Source organism: Leucopleurus acutus, assembly GCF_964270905.1.
Source record: "Leucopleurus acutus genome assembly, chromosome: 3".
Taxonomy (NCBI): domain Eukaryota; kingdom Metazoa; phylum Chordata; class Mammalia; order Artiodactyla; family Delphinidae; genus Leucopleurus; species Leucopleurus acutus.
Window position 1 is genome coordinate 115295870 of NC_139145.1, and position 20394 is coordinate 115316263.

The 20394-nt window shown below is 41.2% G+C and overlaps 1 protein-coding gene across 17 annotated transcripts in view; it reads right to left on the minus strand.

Moving 5' to 3' along the window:
• PDE8B (phosphodiesterase 8B) overlaps positions 1 to 20394 on the minus strand; it is a 384709-nt gene that overhangs the window by 10801 nt on the left and 353514 nt on the right. For all 17 annotated transcript variants that reach the window (XM_082836129.1, XM_082836131.1, XM_082836145.1 and 14 more), the window contains 7 exons: positions 17918 to 17995; positions 16369 to 16445; positions 14738 to 14902; positions 12228 to 12273; positions 11679 to 11814; positions 10574 to 10772; positions 5940 to 6157 (listed from right to left, as the gene is read on the minus strand). In XM_082836129.1, coding sequence (XP_082692255.1) covers positions 5940 to 6157; positions 10574 to 10772; positions 11679 to 11814; positions 12228 to 12273; positions 14738 to 14902; positions 16369 to 16445; positions 17918 to 17995 — 919 coding nt within the window. The remainder of the gene's footprint in view (positions 1 to 5939; positions 6158 to 10573; positions 10773 to 11678; positions 11815 to 12227; positions 12274 to 14737; positions 14903 to 16368; positions 16446 to 17917; positions 17996 to 20394) is intronic.

Consider the following 20394-nt stretch of genomic DNA (forward strand, 5'->3'; position numbering starts at 1 on the left):
GTCCTGCCTCACGTCGCCAACCCAGTTGCCCTGTTGCCAGAATGAGCTGAAGTGTGAAAATTGCTCAGCAGGACCAGGCATAGCACGGACCTCTTCTCTTGTGGTTTCACTTGCCAAGACCACTATCTTGATAATTCTGAGCTCTTCCCACAAGTGTTCATCTAGGGGTATCTACCCCAGCCATGTGGCTGACAGGGTCTTGGTGCTCCGGCCTGGTGTCAGGCCTGAGCCGCTGAAGTGGGAGAGGCGAGTTCAGGAAACTGGACCACCAGGGACCTCCCAGCCCCACGTAGTATCAATCAGCGAGAGTTCTCTCAGAGATCTGTGTCTCAATGCTATGACCCAGTTCCACCCAACAGCCAGCAATCGCCAGTGCTGGATGCCCCATGCCAAACAACTAGTGAGACAGGAATGCAACCCCACCCATTAGCAGAGAGGCTGCCTAAAATCATATTAAGTTCACAGACAATCCAAAACACACCATTGGATGCGGCCCTGCCCAACAGAAAGACAAGATCCAGCCCCAACCACCAGAACACAGGCACTGGTCCCCTCCACCAGGAAGCCTACACAAGCCACTGAACCAGCCTCACCCGCTGGGGGCAGACACCAAAAGCAACAGGAACTATGAACCTTCAGCCTGCGCAAAGGAGACCCCAAACACAGTAAGGTACACAAAATAAGCAGACAGAAATATGCAGCAGATGAAGGAGCAAGGTAAAACCCACCAGACCAAACAAATGAAGAGGAAATATGCAGTCTACCTGAAAAAGAATTCAGAGTAATGATAGTAAAGATGATCCAAAATCTTGGAAATAGAATGGAGAAAATATAAGAAATGTTTAACAAGGACCTGGAAGAACTAAAGAGCAAACAAACAATGATGAGCAACACAATAAATGAAATTAAAAATTCTCTAGAAAGAATGAATAGCAGAATAACTGAGGCAGAAGAGCGGATAAGTGACCTGGAAGATAAAATAGCGGAAATAACTACCACGAGCAGAATAAAGAAAAAAAAAGAATGAAAGAATTGAGGACAGACTCAGAGACCTATGGGACAACATTAAACGCACCAATATTAGAATTATAGGGGTCCCAGAAGAAGAAGAGAAAAAGAAAGGGTCGGAGAAAATATTTGAAGAGATTATAGTTGAAAACTTCCCTAACATGAGAAAGGAAATAGTCAATCAAGTCCAAGAAGCACAGAGAGTCCCATACAGGATAAATCCAAGGAGAAATACGCCAAGACACATATTAAACTATCAAAAATTAAATACAAAGAAAAAATGTTACAAGCAGCAAGGGAAAAGCAACAGATAACATACAAAGGAATTCCCATAAAGTTATCAGCTGATTTTTCAGTGGAAACTCTGCAGGCCAGCAGGGAGTGGCAGGATATACTTAAAAGTGATGAAAGGGAAAAACCTACAACCAAGATTACTCTACCCAACAAGGATCTCATTCAGATTTGATGGAGAAATTAAAACCTCTACAGACAAGCAAATTTAAGATAATTCAGCACCACCAAACCAGCTTTACAACAAATGCTAAAGGAACGTCTCTTGGCAGGAAACACAAGAGAAGGAAAAGGCCTACAAAAACTAACCCAATACAATTAAGAAAATGGTAATAGGAACATACATATCGATAATTACCTTAAATGTAAATAGAATAAATACTCCAACCAAAGGACACAGACTGGCTGAATGGTTACAAAAACAAGACCCATATATATGCTGTCTACAAGAGACCCACTTCAGACTTAGGGACACATAAAGACTGAAAGTGAGGGGACAGAAAAAGATATTCCATGCAAACGGAAGTCAAAAGAAAGTTGGAGTAGCAATTCTCATATCAGACAAAAATAGACTTTAAAATACAGACTATTACAAGAGGCAAAGAAGGCCACTACATAATGATGAAGGGATCAATCCAAGAAGAAAATATAACAGTTGTAAATATTTATGCACCCAACATAGGAGCACCTCAATACATAAGGCAAATGCTAACAGCCATAAAAGGGGAAATCGAGAGTAACACAATCATAGTAGGGGACTTTAACACCCCACTTTCACCAATGGACAGATCATCCAAAATGAAAGTAAATAAGGAAACACAAGCTTTAAATGATACATTAAACAAGATGGACTTAATTGATATTTATAGGACATTCCATCCAAAACCAACAGAATACACTTTCTTCTCAAGTGCTTATGAACATTCCCCAGGATAGATCATATCTTGGGTCACAAATCAAGCCTTGGTAAATTTAAGAAAATTGAAATCTAATCAAGTATCTTTTCCGACTGCAACGCTATGAGACTAGATATCAATTATAGGAAAACTGTAAAAGATACAAACACTTGGAGGATAAACAATATGCTACTAAATAACCAAGAGATTACTGAAGAAATCAAAGAGGAAATCAAAAAATACCTAGAAACAAATGACAATGAAAACACAATGACCCAAAACCTATGGGATGCAGCAAAAGTAGTTCTAAGAGGGAAGTTTATAGCAATACAATCCTACATCAAGAAACAAAATCTCAAATAAACAACCTAACCTTACACCTAAAGCAATCAGAGAAACAAGAACAAAAAACCCCCAAAGTTAGCAGAAGGAAAGAAATCATAAAGATCGGATCAGAAATAAATGAAAAAGAAATGAAGGAGATGATAGCAAAGATCAATAAAACTAAAGGCTGTTTTATTGAGAAGATAAACAAAATTGATAAGCCATTAGCCAGACTCATCAAGAAAAAAAGGGAGAAGACTCAAATCAACAGAATTAGAAATGAAAAAGAAGTAACAACTGACACTGCAGAAATACAAAGGATCATGAGAGATTACTACAAGCAACTATATGCTAATAAAATGGACAACCTGGAAGCAATGGACAAATTCTTAGGAAAGCACAACCTTCCGAGACTGAACGAGGAAGAAATAGAATATATAGACAGACCAATCACAAGCCCTGACACTGAAACTGTGATTAAAAATCTTCCAACAAACAATAGCCCAGAACCAGATGGCTTCACAGGCCAATTCTGTCGAACATTGAGAGAAGAGCTAACACCTGTCCTTCTCAAACTCTTCCAAAATATAGCACAGGAACACTCCCAAACTCATTCAACGAGGCCACCATCACCCTGATACCAAAACTAGACAAAGATGTCACAAAAAAAACTACAGGCCAATATCACTGATGAACATAGATGCAAAAATCCTCAACAAAATACTAGCAAACAGAATCCAACAGCACATTAAAAGGATCATACACCATGATCAAGTGGGGTTTATCCCAGGAATGCAAGGATTCTTCAGTATATGCAAATCAATCAATGTGGTACACCATATTAACAAATTGAAGGTTAAAAACCATATGATCATCTCAATAGATGCAGGCAAAGCTTCTGACAAAATTCAACACTGATTTATGATAAAAACGCTCCAGAAAGTAGGCATAGAGGGAACCTATCTCAACATAATAAAGGACAATATATGAAAGGCCCACAGCCAAATTCGTTCTCAATGGTGAAAAACTGAAACCATTTCCTCTAAGATCAGGAGCAAGACAAGGTTGTCCACCTTCACCACTATTATTCCACATAGTTTTGGAAGTTTTAGCCATGGCTATCAGAGAATAAAAAGAAAAGGAATCCAAATCGGAAAAGAAGTAGTAAAACTGTCACAGTTAGCAGATGACATGATACCTACCATACACAGAATCCTAAAGATGCTACCAGAAAACTACTATAGGTAATGAATGATTTGGTAAAGTAGCAGGATACAAAATTTATGCACAGAAATCTCTTGCATTCCTGTACACTAATGATGAGAAATTGAAAGAGAAATTAAGAAACACTCCCATTTACCATTGCAAAAAAAAAGAAAATACTTAGGAATAAACCCACCTAAGGAGACAAAAGACCTTTATGAAGAAAACTATAAGACACTGATGAAAGAAATTAAAGACGATACAAATAGATGGAGAGATATACCATGTTCTTGGATTGGAAGAATCAACATTGTGAAAATGACTATAGTACCCAAAGCAATCTACAGATTCAATGCAATGCCTATCAAACTACCAATGGCATTTTTCACAGAACTAGAACAAAAAATTTCACAATTTTTATGGAAACACAAAAGACCTCAAACAGCCAAAGCAATCTTGAGAAAGAAAAATGGAGCTGGAAGAATCAGGCTCCCTGACTTCAGACTATACTACAAAGCTACAGTAATTAAGACAGTATGGTACTGGCACAAAAACAGAAATATAGATCAATGGACCAGGATAGAAAGCCCAGAGAGAAACCTACACACATATGTTCACCTCATCTTTGATAAAGGAGGCAAGAATATACAATGGAGAAAAGACAGCCCCTTCAAGAAGTGGTGCTGGGAAAACTGGACAGCTACACATAAAAGAATGAAATTAGAACACTTCCTAAGACCATACAGAAAAATAAACTCAAAATAAACTAAAGACCTAAATGTAAGGCCAGACACTATAAAACTCTTAGAGGAAAACAGGCAGAACACTCTATGACATAAATCACAGCAAGATCCTTTTTGACCCACCTCCTAGAGAAATGGAAATAAAAATAAATGGGACCTAATGAAACTTAAAAGCTTTTGCACAGAAAAGGAAACCATAAACAAGATGAAAAGACAACCCTCAGAATGGAAGAAAATATTTGCAAGCGAAGCAACTGACAAAGGATTAATCTCCAAAATATACAAGCAGCTCATGCAGCTCAATATCAAAAAACAAACAACCCAGTCCAAAAATGGGCATTAGACCTAAATAGACATTTCTCCAAAGATGTACAGATTGCCAACAAACACACGAGAGGATGCTCAACATCACTAATCATTAGTGAAGTGCAAATCAAAACTACAATAAGTAGTTTTGTCACAATGGCTATCATCAAAAAATCTACAAACAATAAATGCTGGAGAGGGTGCGGAGAAAAGCGAACCCTCTTGCACTGTTGGTGGGAATGTAAATTGATATGGCCACTATGGAGAACAGTATGGAGGTTCTTTAAAAAACTAAAAATAGAACTACCATATGAGCCAGCAACCCCACTACCGGGCATATACCCAGAGAAAACCATAATTCAAAATGAGACATACCACAGTGTTCATTGCAGCACTATTTACAATAGCCAGGACATGGAAGCAACTTAAGTGTCCATTGACAGACGAATGGATAAAGATGTGGCACATGTATACAATGGAATATTACTCAGCCATAAAAAGAAATGAAATTGAGTTATTTGTAGCGAGGTGGATGGACCTAGAGTCTGTCATATACTGTGAAGTAAGTCAGAAAGAGAAAAACAAATACCGTATGGTAACACATACATATGGAATCTAAAATAAAATTTTAAAAAAGGTCATGAAGAACCTAGTGGCAAGACAGGAATAAAGATGCAGACCTACTAGAGAATGGACTTGAGGACACTGGGAGGGGGAAGGGGAAGCTGGGATGAAGTGAGAGAGTGACATGGACATATATACACTACCAAATGTAAAATAGATAGCTAGTAGGAAGCAGCCGCATAGCACAGGGAGATCAGCTCGGTGCCTTGTGACCACCTGGAGGGGTGGGATAGGGAGGGTGGAAGGGAGTCGCAAGAGGGAGGGGATATGGGGATACATGTATACATATATCTGATTCACTTTGTTATATAGCAGAAAGTAACACAACATTGTAAAGCAATTATACTCCAAGAAAGATGTTAAAAAAAAAAAAAGATGAACAGTCTAAAAAGTACAGTTCAGTTTATAAGGTTATTATTTTACTGTCGATAGAATGGTACAGCCTTCCCCCTAAGAGGAAGCTAAGTACTTGGAGAAGTTAGGGAAAACTGAGTTTCCCACTTACATTTTACAAACCTGAGCACAAGAGCCCGAGCACACAAACCTGTCAATATTCTTGAAAATGTTGCATTTGCTGTCCTTGACCGTGAGCTGGAAGGCCAGGGCTGTGTGGTGACTCTCCAAGACAGCAGTGTCATTATAGAGCACGGCGAGTTCACTGCCTGCGTTGCACAGGAAAGAGTTGGTCCTTCCTGGGTGATCCACGTCATGGACTGTGGCAGCAATCAGGGCAGCCACCTCATCTAGCTGATCGAGGCTTCCCTGGGGTCAGGGGGAGGCAAGGTTGAGCATTACCCACTGGATGTAGGAGAGCTACACTCATCCCTGTCTCTCTGGAGGGGATGAGCCAGGGGGTCCTTCTCTGACTTCCTAGAAGTTAAGAGGCCACCTAGGGTATATCACATCACCTTGCCGTACTGTGAATTATCTGGAGGGAAACAGAAATCTGAGTAGCAGTTATAATGGATACCTAAATTATTTCTCCAGAGTTCATCCACTCTAGTTCTTCTGCAGGAGGATGCCAAACAGGCCTTTTCAAAAGTATGCTGTGTGGCATATTGCCATGACTCTCTTCTGTGAGTGGATAGAGAAAAAAGTGGCCTAGGATCACAAGTGTTACTTTATTTGCCTACTTCTGAAAAGATTTTGAGAGTATGGCAGTAAATGGCAAAGATACAACAAAACTCCACACAAAGATAAAAGGATTACAGCCAAGCAACACAAGAGGATCAAGGGCAAGAAGAATTTTCCCAGGAAAACTGAGGGTAAGGGGGCTGTTACAGTGAAGAACACAATTCAGCTCTGGGCTAGCAGGTGGGAAAGGCTAAAGGGAGACCCTCTTTCTAACGTTGTCATTATGTAGTTAAAGAACACAAACCAGAGCATCAGGGGATACAAATGTTTTTTCAGCTCACAGCTTTAGGAGGAAGTTGTCAAATGGGCTACTGTTATATAAGAGACACTGTACTTTATGAATTCATTCCTTTAGTTATCATTTATTGGATGCTTACTGGGTGCCAGTTGTCATGCAGAGTGCTGGAGTTACAGTGATGAATTATACTGGCATAGCCTGCACTAATGGAGTTGGTAGTTTACTGGAGAGGGCACAAATAAAGAAACACACAAACAAAATTAACTTACTGTGAGATGGGTTAAGAAGGGAAGTACAGGTGGTTTGAGAGTGTAACCATGAGGCTTGATCTAGTTTAGGGCAGTGCTGTCCGTTCAACTTTTCTGTGGTGATGGAAATGTCTGTACGTGGGCTGTCCAATATCGTAATCCCTAGTCACTTACAGCTCCTGGACACTTGAAATGTGCGTGCAATTGAGGAACGGAATGTTTCATTTTATTTAATTTTAATTAAATGTAAGTAGCCACATGTGGCAAATGGCTACTTATGGACAATGCAGGTCCAGAGGGTGGGCAAGAATGGGTTCTCTAAGTAAGTGATTTTTATGCTGGAACCTGAAGGATAAGCAGGAATTAGCCAGGCAAAAAATGGCAAGGGAGAGAAATCCAGGCAGAAACATCAGCCTATATGATGCTCCTGATGTGAAACAAACGAAGTGGCTTATTCAGGAAACTTAAAGAGCATCACTGTGGCTGAAGGGTAGTGAGTGAGGGGGAAACTGGTCCCCAGGATGAGGCTGGAGGGGTGGGCATGATTTTTGGTTTTCCTGAGTTGCTTTCCTAGGCTGTGGGAGAAAAAAATGCAAGCTGCTTCTCAGATGCTAATAGGTAAGGAACAGTGAATGAAGCTCAGCCCTGAAAACTTTCCTGAAAGCTGTCCCTACCAGAAGGAAGCCATTTCCATTTCCAATCCTGACCTCCTGGAGTTGGTAGGCAATCCTGGCTTGCCTCTGGTCCACATGAACCGGTTTCCTGAGGGGGGACAGCAGTTGCTGCCATTCTTTTCAGCTCTTCTCAGAGACTGATTTTGTAATGCCGAGGGCAAGCAAACATGCCTAGCCCCCTTTTGCTGCTGGTTAGGAGAGGCCATGGTAACCCACAGGTACAGTCAGAATCCAGAGCTGCCCTGACTTGGCCTCCACTCTCGCTGATTCTACCTGTGCAGTGAGGACCCATGAGGGCCAGACTTTGGAGTATGTTCAATCTTGTTTGGAGTATGGGGCCAATTTATTTTTAAATTTTTCAATGACATAGATTCAAGTAAGTGGAATAGACAACAAATAGCATTAGACGAGACATGTCTTTCCTTCCAACTTACACTGATTTAGACCTGGAGCTTTTACAGAGATACCAATAAAGGGCCATGCCCTGCAGTTTTGGTGGGCACTGTCTAATAATGCAATGTCTGATAAGAAATGCAGGGAGGCAGGGAAAGAAGATCCGGCTGCTCACTAGCAGATGGGAGAAGCAAGGCTCTTCCCATGGCAGGGAGGGACTGTCTGTGAAAGAAAACTTCCCCACCAACCCCACGGCAGGAGAAGTTCCCCAAAGCCTTGGAGGTGCAGACATTTCTGTATAGTTTTTTCCTCCTTTAACCAGCAGGAATAGATTTGGATCACACTGAAGCAGACTGGCCAGAATGGACTCTATTCTAGGTTAGCCTTTCAAACAGTTCCTTTTCTAGGACAAATAGTCACTCAGAGAATAACAAAAGAATTCTGGCTATCCTGATCTCTCCACTTGCAGTGGTTCTTGGGAACTGGTAAGAGTGGGAAGGGGATAGGGTGTGCAACAAATTGAAGGAGAATGTCAGCTCTGGACATGTTATCTATATGGCTGGGTTGAGGATGTGGAGCTATGCCATAGTGACATTAAGAATTGTAGCCTTATAAAGAAATTAGGGGTGACAGATGACATGGCTATTTGGTAAAAACATTTTTCTGACTCTCTTTGTCAGTGGCAGCAGGTCTGGTGAAAGACACCTCAGGAATAAATCCCACTCGAAGCGCCTCGTGGTGGACTAACCAGTGATCTTGGGCTGCTACTAAACCTCTGACCTCAGGAGTCCCTTCCAGCCCAATTCTCCAGGGTTCTTTGCAGCTCTAAATTTTCTGATTCTGTGGCCTCTTAGAAAATGTCTTTTGGATTATAAGCATATTGTATCTAGTCTTAGACTTGTTTGTGTTGCTGCTACTTGAGAATTCAATCAGACTCTGAATGTGCTAGCAGAACAAACAATTTAAAGAAAATTTCTTATTTTAGGGGAGGGAGAGGAAAGGAGATAATAAAGTGACTAAGCATTCCATAATTTTTCAAGCATTTAATCTATATTTTTCTAGCGTGCTTCTGCTTAAGTGGGGTTCATCTTTAACTCAAGGCTGCAATGCCTATAGGTCACTTTGGTCTCAGCGTTAATGCCCAGGTCCTGTTCTCATTTGGCAGTGTGCAACCTAAGCTGTATAATATCTCATGTAACGTAAAATGGAGGAATGTGAACCTGGAGTAGGAATCTGAAAGTATCTTAGCCCCTCAAAGAAAAGCACTATAGAAACATAGGCTGTTATCACCTGTGATATCACCTTTTTTAAAAGTAGGAGACAAAAATCTTCAAAACCATCATTCTTTTTTTTTTTGTGGTACACGGGCCTCTCACTGTTGTGGCCTCTCCCGTTGCGGAGCACAGGCTCTTTACATGCAGGCTTAGCGGCCATGGCTCACGGGCCCAGCTGCTCCGCGGCATGTAGGATCTTCCCAGACCGGGGCATGAACCCGTGTCCCCTGCATCGGCAGGCAGACTCTCAACCACTGCGCCACCAGGGAAGCCCAAACCATCATTCTTGAATGACACTCTGCTTTCTTGCTGATGAAAGTAAATGCCAGGATCAGTCTTTGGCAAAACTGAGAAGGGAACATTCGCCCTCCCCATTTTGGTGACATTTCTGCTCTGTCTACCTATCCTACTACCACTTGTCTCCTTAAGTACCTAGGGTCTTAAGACTAAGTCAGAAAATGATTGAATGTTAAGCATTTGCAGATTGATGTGAACCTGTCTCTATACAGCACTTGTCCCAAGGGTATCTATATTCTAAGCTTCACTTCTAATTGTAGCCAAGGAATTACAAGCTTCACTGTGAAAGTGATGGTAGTTGGGGAAGAGGGGAGATGGGGATCTTTTGCCAGCTATCCGTGGGGTATACATAGGACTGCCCTACAAATCAGCACCTGTAATGACAGTATTGACTTCTAAGACTAAGGAACTTGGAACTTTTGCAGAATTATACAAGTCATTAATATACAGATATACACATTCATACCTACACAAAACACACACATATATGTATGTAAATCAGTAGGATGCTGAACGGCTCACTACTGTCTGGATTGTAATATACCAATGACAAAATTCTGATCCTAAAATTTAACCTCCAGACCTAGTAACCATTTGCTATAATAATTAAGTTCGGTCCTCTAACCCAGTGTCACAAAGGGCTCCTAGTGAACATTTGGAGAATGGGTTCATGGATCAGCCAGACATGTAAAAGAGTTTCTATAGTGGCATAAATTATTATTTTAAGCATTTGTGGGAAGGGAGGGCTAGGAGGAAATGCCATGTCTTTACAACACCAAAAGGACCAGTCAGTTTGGTAGCTCAAAAACTCTGTCAAAATTGGTTCCAAAATAGTTGTTTGCCTAACATATTTATTAAGATTGAGTTCTTAGATCTCTAAAATCTATGCAGGTAACTAGATTGTGATATCAAAATTCTACCTTCACTCTTTCTTTTCCGAGGAAGAAGGCAGTGGCGTGCAGGACATCAGCGGCATGAGTGGAGTTGTGGTAAGCGTTGGAGGAGTGGTAGTTGGATTCAATCACTTGGAGCCAGGCCCGAAGGGTAGTTTCAGAACAGTGTAAAAATTCACATACTCCAAACCGGGAAAAGACTTTTAAGCCCAGGTAAACCAATGGCCTGGAAAACAGGGGGAAAAAACTCTGATTCATTGTATTCACCGCTCCAGAAGCTGCTTTCTTTGAAGCTACTGGGAAATTGAGTCATTTCTTTCCTGATGCTTCATAGGCACAGGGGTATAAAAATATGTCGTCTCCAAATTAGAAGGTGGTAGAGCATCTCCTCCTCACTAGCCACTTCTTTAAAACTAGGTGCCTCATGGTGGTTAATCCAAAGGACTTCTAGACTGTCTTAAGTAATCTGCCCTTCAGTGGCTCTAACAACCGAGAGGTCCCTGACAGCCCCTCTCTGTCTCTGCTTCCACGTAACCTTTGCACTTCCTGTGTCCCCTGAGGAAGTTACTGAGCTTAAGGACAAAAGGAATGGCTTGTGTGGGTTCAGCAAAGTCATGTCATTTAGAATTAAGTTACTTATTTATAGTTATCATTCATATCCAACACCCCTGGAAGAAAATGGACTTCTGTAATAGAAGAGGACTTTCTGTGTCATCTAATCTTTCCCCTGCCTATAGGATGGATCAAAAGAAAAGTCTACAGTGCTCTCAAACTCATTTTGTAAGGTGGGACTTCAACAAGTTTGGGGCTAGGAATACTTAGAACTCTTGGCTCACTGGCGCAAAGGAATGACCTGGGTAGATCTGAAGAAGACACTCAGTATTTCTTCATCCTGGGTATCACCAGGCTGATCCCACATCTTAGCCTCCAATACTCTCTTCTCCATAAAGGAGCTCACTCAAGGGGCCACAGTCTCTCTGCGCATTTGACACTCCTCCAGCATGGCATGAAAAGCAGAACCTGGGAGGTCACTTGTGGCAAGGACTCACATCTCCCTCAAAGTTTCCAGATGTGAAAGTCTTGAGTGTGTCCATCAATCCTCCCCCTGCCTACAGCCAGAGAAGCCACATACCTTTTGTGTGTCACAGCTTCCAATTCAAATATGTTGAACTCCCAGCTTTCCTCATTATCAAGTAATTGAGCGATAGAAGGGGGGACATCGTTGATGGTTACTGGCATCCCAAGGTGACTGTGACTCTGGGGCACATCTGAGCAAACAGATGGGGCAGGAAGGGTGGGTAACTGTGGAATCTTGAGTGCTGCTAAGCATTTGTCATCTTCATGGTTGCTACTAGAAAGAAAGTCTTGAACTTCCAGGGGTAAGAAGATTTTCCCTTCAGGGTTCTCTTACATTATTAAACTTCAGGACCCCCCAACAGAAAAATAATTCAGTTTAACTGTTTAAATATAGAGAGATTTGCAATTCTTATTCTGACAGCGCTCAGAGAAGTAATTTATATTAGGAGACCTGGTTTCAAATGTAGACCATAGAGATGCTTAAACTCCAATGAGACGAATAGAAAGTATCACCAAGGCCCTTCCCAAACAATAATCACAACACTGAGGAAGACAAAAGGCCAGAGACAGGTTATCAGTAACAAGTGGATAGAGGACAACTTACTCTTAGTGAACACATACTCGTTTCCTGACAACCTTCTCAAGCCATCCTGGAATAAAGAAAGATGCTATGAGAAGCATGCTTTATATGCCATTATCATTACTCTCTCATTTCTTTCATTAGCGAAAGATTTGAATCCTGAATAACCCAGTCAATCTGGAACTCCAAGATGAAGCTCAAAATCAAGTGAGAACAATGGCTACAAAACAGTGGATACTCTCCTTTCCAAGGCTGTTAGCCCCAGGAGATGGAGAATTGAGAATTAAGTGGCTATGACTGCATTCAGGTCTCACACCTGAACTGTGAGTTAGCTCTGTTCTCATGCCATCTTTCTCGTGTTGCATATTGAAGCCACATAATGAAATCACAGAAGTGATCTTGCTTCGGGTGCCTGTTAATTTGAAAGGACCCCAATTACCCTCACAAGGACTGTGTTATTCTTGTGTTCTTAGATTTGCATCCTGGGGAGCCAAAGCTATGGGCCACATCTGGGGGATGATTTAATGTAAAGCCTTTAAAAGGTTGGGCTAATTTTTGACTAACGTCTAAATTAACTCTTTTCCAGCGGTAGTTTCTGTCTTATAACATGAGCTTCACTGTTAGCCTTTAAAGGAAGTTTCTGGATTTGAGGTCTTTGGAAGGGCAGCATAAGGGAGTGAACAGAATTTCGATGTTCTGCCATTTAGTAGGCTCGTGAACTTTAGTCCCCAGCTGTTCTTGCATCTCATTTTCCTGCCCTCTACCTTCTACCCCCGAGTACCTAATTATTTAGACCTCTGCTTAAAAGCCATTTGTAATTGCTTATTTGTCATCCTCAGAAAGTATGTGCTAAGGTTTAAAGTATTAATGAAGGGCTCTCCTGAAGTCACACTCTGGATCTTTAGGCCAAGAGCTTAATTTTCAAAACTGGATAAATTGATAAGTAACAATGGCCATAACCTTCGTGCCTCTAAGGCAGGTATCACAAGGAACTCCTCTGTTCTTAATCTTTCTTTCTTCTCTTCCCTAATGCTACATAAAAAAGGGGGAATCTTGTACTGGTTCCTCACACCATTACCTGGAGAGGAAGCCCAACATGGTATGGCAGCAGGGGAAAGGAGGGCAGATAACTTGTTCTAGGAACCAGAATGGTTCTGCAGCTCTGCAGTGGCCAGCCTCCTGACAGACCCTTGGCAGTGTTCTATTTTTTTTTTAATTGCAGTATTTTTGATTTACAATGTTGTTAGTTACAGGTACACAGCAAAGTGATTTGGAGATATATATGTATACCTTTTCAGATTCTTTTCCATTATTACAAGATGTTGAATATAGTTCCCTGTGCTGTACAGTAGGTTCTTGTTGTTTATCTATTTTATATATAGTAGTGTATATCTGTTAATCCCAAACTCCTAATCTATCCACCCTCCCCCCAACATTTCCCCTTTGGTAACCATAAGTTTGTTTTCTATGTCTGTGAGTCTATTTTTGTTTTGTAAATAAGTTCATTTGTATCACTTTTTAAGATTCCACATATAATTGATATATCTGTCTTTGTCTGACTTACTTCACTTAGTATGATTATCTCTAAGTCCATTCATGTTGCTGCAGATGGCAAACACACACACCCCTTGCCAGTGTTCTTTAGAACTAAAGTCTACACTGCATTGGGATCGGGCAACCAAGGCCAGCCGAGGGGCTCAGAAGGATCAGGAGGTCACTCAAATTACAGGCTCCCCAGAAACCTTCAGTAGGAACAAGGAGGATGGACCAGAAAGCCAGTCAACACTCAGCATTTGGTGGCAGGACTAGACAGAAAACTTCAAAGTAAAACTCTTCGATGACTCTTGGACTTTGTTTTTCTCCCAAAGAATTCTTCCAGCTTCAGTCTCCAACAGGGAGCACAAGTGAATAATTTGAATTTTCTCATTTTTCTTCACTTGCTGATAGATTATGATTACAGCCAAACAGATCACAGCAAAAACACTAGAACAGGATGACTCCTTAGAAATAAGCTACTTTTAGTGGTTACAAATGGTGGTATTGGAGTGCCGGCATGGGGCGGCTTCCTCCTCCCCTCCCCATACTGAGCCACAGCAGCTCCACTCTGCTTTTATTGATTATAAAGGGAACTCTATATAAAGGTTTTATTTAAAGAAAGAATTCTACAGCTAAGATTTTTGGAAACTAGTGCTGTCATCTAAGTACCAACGCTTTCATTATATAAAGAGCCTGAGGTCCAAGGAAGCCTAGCCATAACCCTCAATGGAATACTATACCAGGTAAAGGGGAAGACGTACAAAAGGGCTCCATTGTGATATTTAGCCTTCAATCAACTATTTACTCCTTACTGTAGTACAAATTCAGAGGACAAATTAGTCATTTGTGCTCCTGCAACTGCTTCTGGTTATGCTGATGTTAGCCCATACAGCAGGTATTTCTACACCTAAAGGTAACAGTTTATATGTTACATGTTATATGTTCTCTGGAGTGCACTTAACATTGTCCTGCATTTCTGGTTTTTCCTCATCACTCACAGTCATCAGGCCTCCCACGAGATCACTGGTGTGGGGATCTTCATCTTTGGTACCCAGCTGAGGGGAGTACAGTTCTGTGGTCCGTAAAATTTCTAAAACTCTGTCCAAGGCTTCTGCTACTGTGACAGGACTGTTTTCTTGGGCTGCATTGATTATATTTATAACCTAAGGAAGTAAAGAGAGAGAAAGAATCAATTTGAGGACATTAGGATTCTTCTTCTCAAAACTCACTCATGTGCCTAGAATCCAAAAGAAATCAGATGATAACACATCTTACTGTTCAAAATGACCAGTGCTTTCACGGCACCACCCTCTTTATACTGAAGCATGCTTCTCATCCCACCCTATCTCAGTGTTTCTCTTACTTCAGGGACTACATTTTCTCAGGCTCCTTTGCTGATCCTTCTCCTTTAGCTCTCTTCTACAGGTTGCAGTTCCTCAGACTAGTGCTGGGCCTTCCTCTCACTCCACAGTCCTTTCAGAGATGAGCTCTTTCATTTCCAGGACTTTGGACATATACGATCCACATGCCCAGGACTCTCAAATTTATATCCCAGCCCTGAACTCCTTTTTGACTTTCAGATTTATATATTCAGTTGCCTGCTTGACATGTCTATTGGAATATCTTACTTACATATCCAAAACTAAACTCACACCTTGCTCTCCTCTTCCCAAAGCAAAGCAAGCAAGTAAACCAAACAGAAAATGAAAGACGAGAGCTGTGCTCCTCTGGTTTCTACATTGCCGTGAAAAAAACATATTAATCTTGTGCTCAAACCAAAACCCTGGGAGGCCCTGGTTGACATATCACTTTCCCTCAATTCTCTCCCTACCTGACAGTATAATTCATCATCAAGACGAACTGAATTTACCCCCCAATATTTCCTGATCTACTCATTTCTCTCCACCTCCACTGCTCTAATTCTAGTACAGCTAACACAATTTCTTGCTTAGGATTCTGGAAAAGGTCCCTAATTGTCCTCTTCTCTTTCACTCTTGCCAACTCCAGTCCATTCTCTGCATGGCAGCTTGGTGTTATTTTCAATAAAGGTATCTGGTCATGTCACTCCCCTACTTTAAACTCTTCAGTGGTTTCCGTTGCACATGAACTAAAATATAAACTTATTACAGCTCTATTGGCCAGAATGAACTGAGCCCGGCACAAGTCCATGTCACCATTTCTCCCCTCTGCTCTCCAAGCTCCAGTCACACCTGACTTTCTTTCAGGTCCTCGTTTGCTCCATTCCCTCCTTTTCCCACCTCAGTGCTCGTGCCTTGCTGTGCCTGCTGCCTAGAATCCTCTTCTCCTAACATCTTTGTATCCTTCAGGTCTTACTTCAAACATTACTTCCTCTACAGAGAGACCCTCCCTGACCAGCCCTCTCACCCAACCAAACTAGGGCCCTAACCTAATTTTCCCTCATAGAAACCTGTTGTTTTCCTTTACGGCAGTTATTGCAATTTATAACTATGTATTTATTATGTGTTTATTTGTTTAATATCTGTTTCCTTTACTAGACTGTAAACTCCATGATATAGGTATTAGTACGCCATTCATCACGTTATCTCCAGAATATAGCCTAGTGTTCAGTGGCCCTGACTGCAGAGTCGGGGCAGCAGCTGCTACTCACCTTTGTGATGGGAGCCTCGATGGTCATGGAATGGATCCTTGCCATGGATGGGTAGCGACGATTCTGTAGGCTTGGTGCTGGAGAGAAGCCAAGAAAGTTGTATCTGGTTCTAGTGGCTCAGCTGCGCTTAAGTGCAGCAAAGGAACCCTGCACGGACTTGGGGGCCTGATTCCCACAGGACTACTGTCCTCCACTGCTCCCCATAAAGCAATGAATTCACCCATCTCTTAGTCCTTAAAGGCTGAGAGCTCAGCCACTACTTGCCAGGGACTGGAAAGGGTGGTCTGGCCCGGAACATTGATGGCAGGAAGGCTTTATGAGTCTCAGGTCCACACGGGGATTTCAGAGAAGGTTGATGGGATCCGGAGGCCTCATCCCAACAGCCTAATGATCCCCCAGGAGTTACTTTCCCGTAAGTCACTAAAGCCCAACTTGGGCAGTTCCGTCACTTTCAGTCCTCAGCCACAGGCTGGGTAACTGGATGACTGCAGTGTAGGAGGGGAGGCACGATCCGTGGCCAGGGTGGGGTGGGCAGAAGAATGAGCCCCTCTTATTCTGAGTTAGGGCCAGGCACTCCTAAGACTTTAGGTTCTTAGCACCAGGAGCCCACGGTGGGTCTAGCTCTCATCTGTAAAAACTGAGCTAATCCCGTTGAAATTCCTTCACCCATTATCCTCTCCATCTAAAATGTCCTATCTTTACATGTGGTTCAAAATCCAAAAGGTACAAGCTTTATTTGAAAAGCATTGTTCTCATCAGATCTTCCTACCCCTCCCTGAGAGGCAGGCAGGAGGGCATAGAATTCGCATGTTATAGAGCTGATAACTTAATGTAGCTGATGTCAGCAGAGCCTGCCTGCCGGTCAGCCATCTTTGTAGCCATCTCCACTGCCAGAGCAGCCACCATTGCTGCCCTTCTATACTCTTCAGCCTTCACTTCTCCCATGCTCTGGAGAGAGAATGGATGATCCCATCTCAAACTCTATTCTGAAAACTGAACTAATCCAGTTGAAATGCCCTCATCCATTATCCTCTAAAATGGATACCCTCTTCATCTATCTACATCCTCAGCCCATCGGGAAAAATTTCAGTCCATTTCCTTCCTTCACGTTCTTGGTCCCAATCCCTTGCATGCCTTGTGGTCTATCCATCTTCCTCTATGAATTATACATCTTATCCCTAGAGTCTTTGGTCCTTGCTAGTTCAGCCACTTCTCTCAGGCTCGGGTTTCCCATTGTGACCTGAAGGACCTGAAGGATAGCAGCTAAGAGTGACCTAGCTATTGAAACTGAGCTGCTCTAGTGGTTATGTGGCCTAACACGCGTTAGGCCATAAAGGAACAAGCATGGAGTCATTTCACAGAAAAGGCAAAGACTATATAAAAAGTAAAAAAAGAATAAGAAGGCCTAAAATTTTTTCCATCTACAGGAAAAAAGCCAGTTTAGTTGTAATCCTATTCCTTGGGGTTTTGTTTTTATGCTGAGGAATTCTTAAATATATTCCTGTGTCATTTTCTACACTTTAAAGTCAAGGAAATCTGAAAAACTTACCATCACTGCCTCGAGATGATATTGATTTCACATCAATGGACTCTTTCCTCCTGTTCTTGTGTCTGAATGAATGAGACTCTAAGGATTTCAGAGTAGTAATGGAGAGTGATTAGTTTTCAAGCTTATTCACAGGCAAAGTTTAGACATATTTTTTCCCTCATTCTCCAAAGAAAACGAGGTTACTTTTTAAGCACTGTAAAATATTTTTAAGAAATAGTGAGCCACTGTCTCTTCAGATCATCAACACACACAGAATTATCAGTCATATTAATTGTAAAATGACATCTTTTCCTTGTGGTACCACATTACATTGTAATGGAGCTTATTATTAAGGGTTACTTAGTTCCATTAATAAATATCTTCTTGAAAATAAACATTAAAACTTGGGGGAGGGCTTCCCTGGTGGCGCAGTGGTTGAGAGTCTGCCTGCCGATGCAGGGGACGCGGGTTCGTGCCCCGGTCCGGGAAGATCCCACATGCCGCGGAGTGGCTGGGCCCGTGAGCCATGGCCACTGAGCCTGCGCGTCCGGAGCCTATGCTCCGCAGCGGGAGAGGCCACAATAGTGAAGAGGCCCACGTATGGGAAAAAAACAAAAACAAAAAACAAGAAAACAAACGGGGGAAATTTTGAGGGGTTCATTTTGACATGAAGGACAATACATTTCAATGGGTGGGGAAGGCTTCTATGGGGATATTTGAGGAAATAAAATACTAGTCAAGTTCACAGAGAGTAGAGTTTGAGAAACTAATTTGGACCAAGTTTAGGTCCCTCTGTAAAAGACCTCTTGATGGTTTTCTAGGTTCTCCTGAGGATATGGTTTCATCAAATGATGCAGAATGTTGATCCCAGGAATGAAGAGAAGAAAAAGCAGTTTTCTAATCCGAACAAATTCCAACAATTTAACTCTCACTTTTGTCCTTGTTTTCTGAGGGAAAAAAAATCTGTGTAAGTCTTTGCAGACTTTGAATTTAATGCTCAAAATGTGCTGTCACATTAATGTGAGATCTAATCAAATGGTGCATGCTACCAGTGAGGACCAAAGGATAAAAATGTCAGGGCAGCAGAGGTGGCTTCAGAAAATTGCATTTTCAGGGCATTTGCTTCTTGTAGGAGTAACCCATGAGCAAGGAGAGAAACTTAGCCATAACACAGAATTTCTCCTCACCGTGCAGAAAGGAGGCAGATGTGCAGGTTTCAGCAGGGGGATGCTTTTCTTAGACACTGATAAATGATCATATTCCAAGAAAGAAAAGAAGATGCAATGCTTTCTAAAGAACTGTCTACTGACACCAAAAAAAGTGCAAGAGAGCATAGTAACTAAGAGAACCAGTTCCAGAGCCAAATTGCCAAAACTCCAATCTCCACTATGCCATCTAATAGCTGTGCAACTTTGGGAATGTTCCTTCTCTGTGTCTCAGTATCCACACCTGCAAAGTGGGGATAGTTATAGCACCGCATTCATAGGCTGTTGTGAGATGCAAACAAGTTAATTCATAGATAGCACTTAGAACAGTGCCTGCTACATAGTAAATATAAAGTTCATGTTTGCCTATTATTAATTACATTTGTTCATCTGCATGTATACCTTCTTTTTAAGCAAATGTGGGATCATGTTATAATATTATTCTACTACTTGCTATCACTTTATATGTCTTAGATATTTCTCTAGATCACCTTTTTAACCATTTACTTTAATGTCATTAAACATCTGATTCAAGTTTAAAAAGGTTAAATCAGTAACGAAACTTGAATTATATTTATACAGCATAAAGTGGAAGGCAGAACTATCATAAAGTTAATCTGAACAACATAGCCAGCCATAAGACCTTGTCTTAAATACCTAACTTAAACTATTTTACTACCCCTTTGCCTAATTTTCTTTCAGACCCTGCCTTAATCATTTCCCTAGCCTTGGATTTGAGTTTCAATATTTCTTTATAAGATACCTATAAAATTATATTGTTAAGATCATATTACATCTTTCAAACCCTGAGGAACTAATAGTGGTCACTTGCAAGACACTGGATTTAGCCTATTACATTTAGGAATGTAATAATCATACACATTCCTAACAGTTGTTTACCAGATAACAAATTAAATCTAACTTATTAAATATTTAAGATTAAATTCAGGATTAAAGAGCCCAAGAATTCCTCAAAATGTAGTTTCCAAATAAAACTAAACTAGGGAGGCTATAGCCCAGGCTGGCTGGTTGAATTCTAAATCATTCACTAGAAATAATTATTCAAAGATGGATAATGCTTATTCTTCCTTTTATCTCAGCTAAAATTAAGAAAATCTATAGCAATAGAAAAGACTAAAAGTTTGGAGAAATTATTTATTCAATAAAGGCCATTTAAATCAAAGAATTCATTTATTCATTCTCTCAAAAGATGTTGTGGAATGAACTTTAAAACCAGAGAAAAGAAGGATAAGAGAGATTCAAATAGCTGTACTCAATGGCAAAAAAGGATAC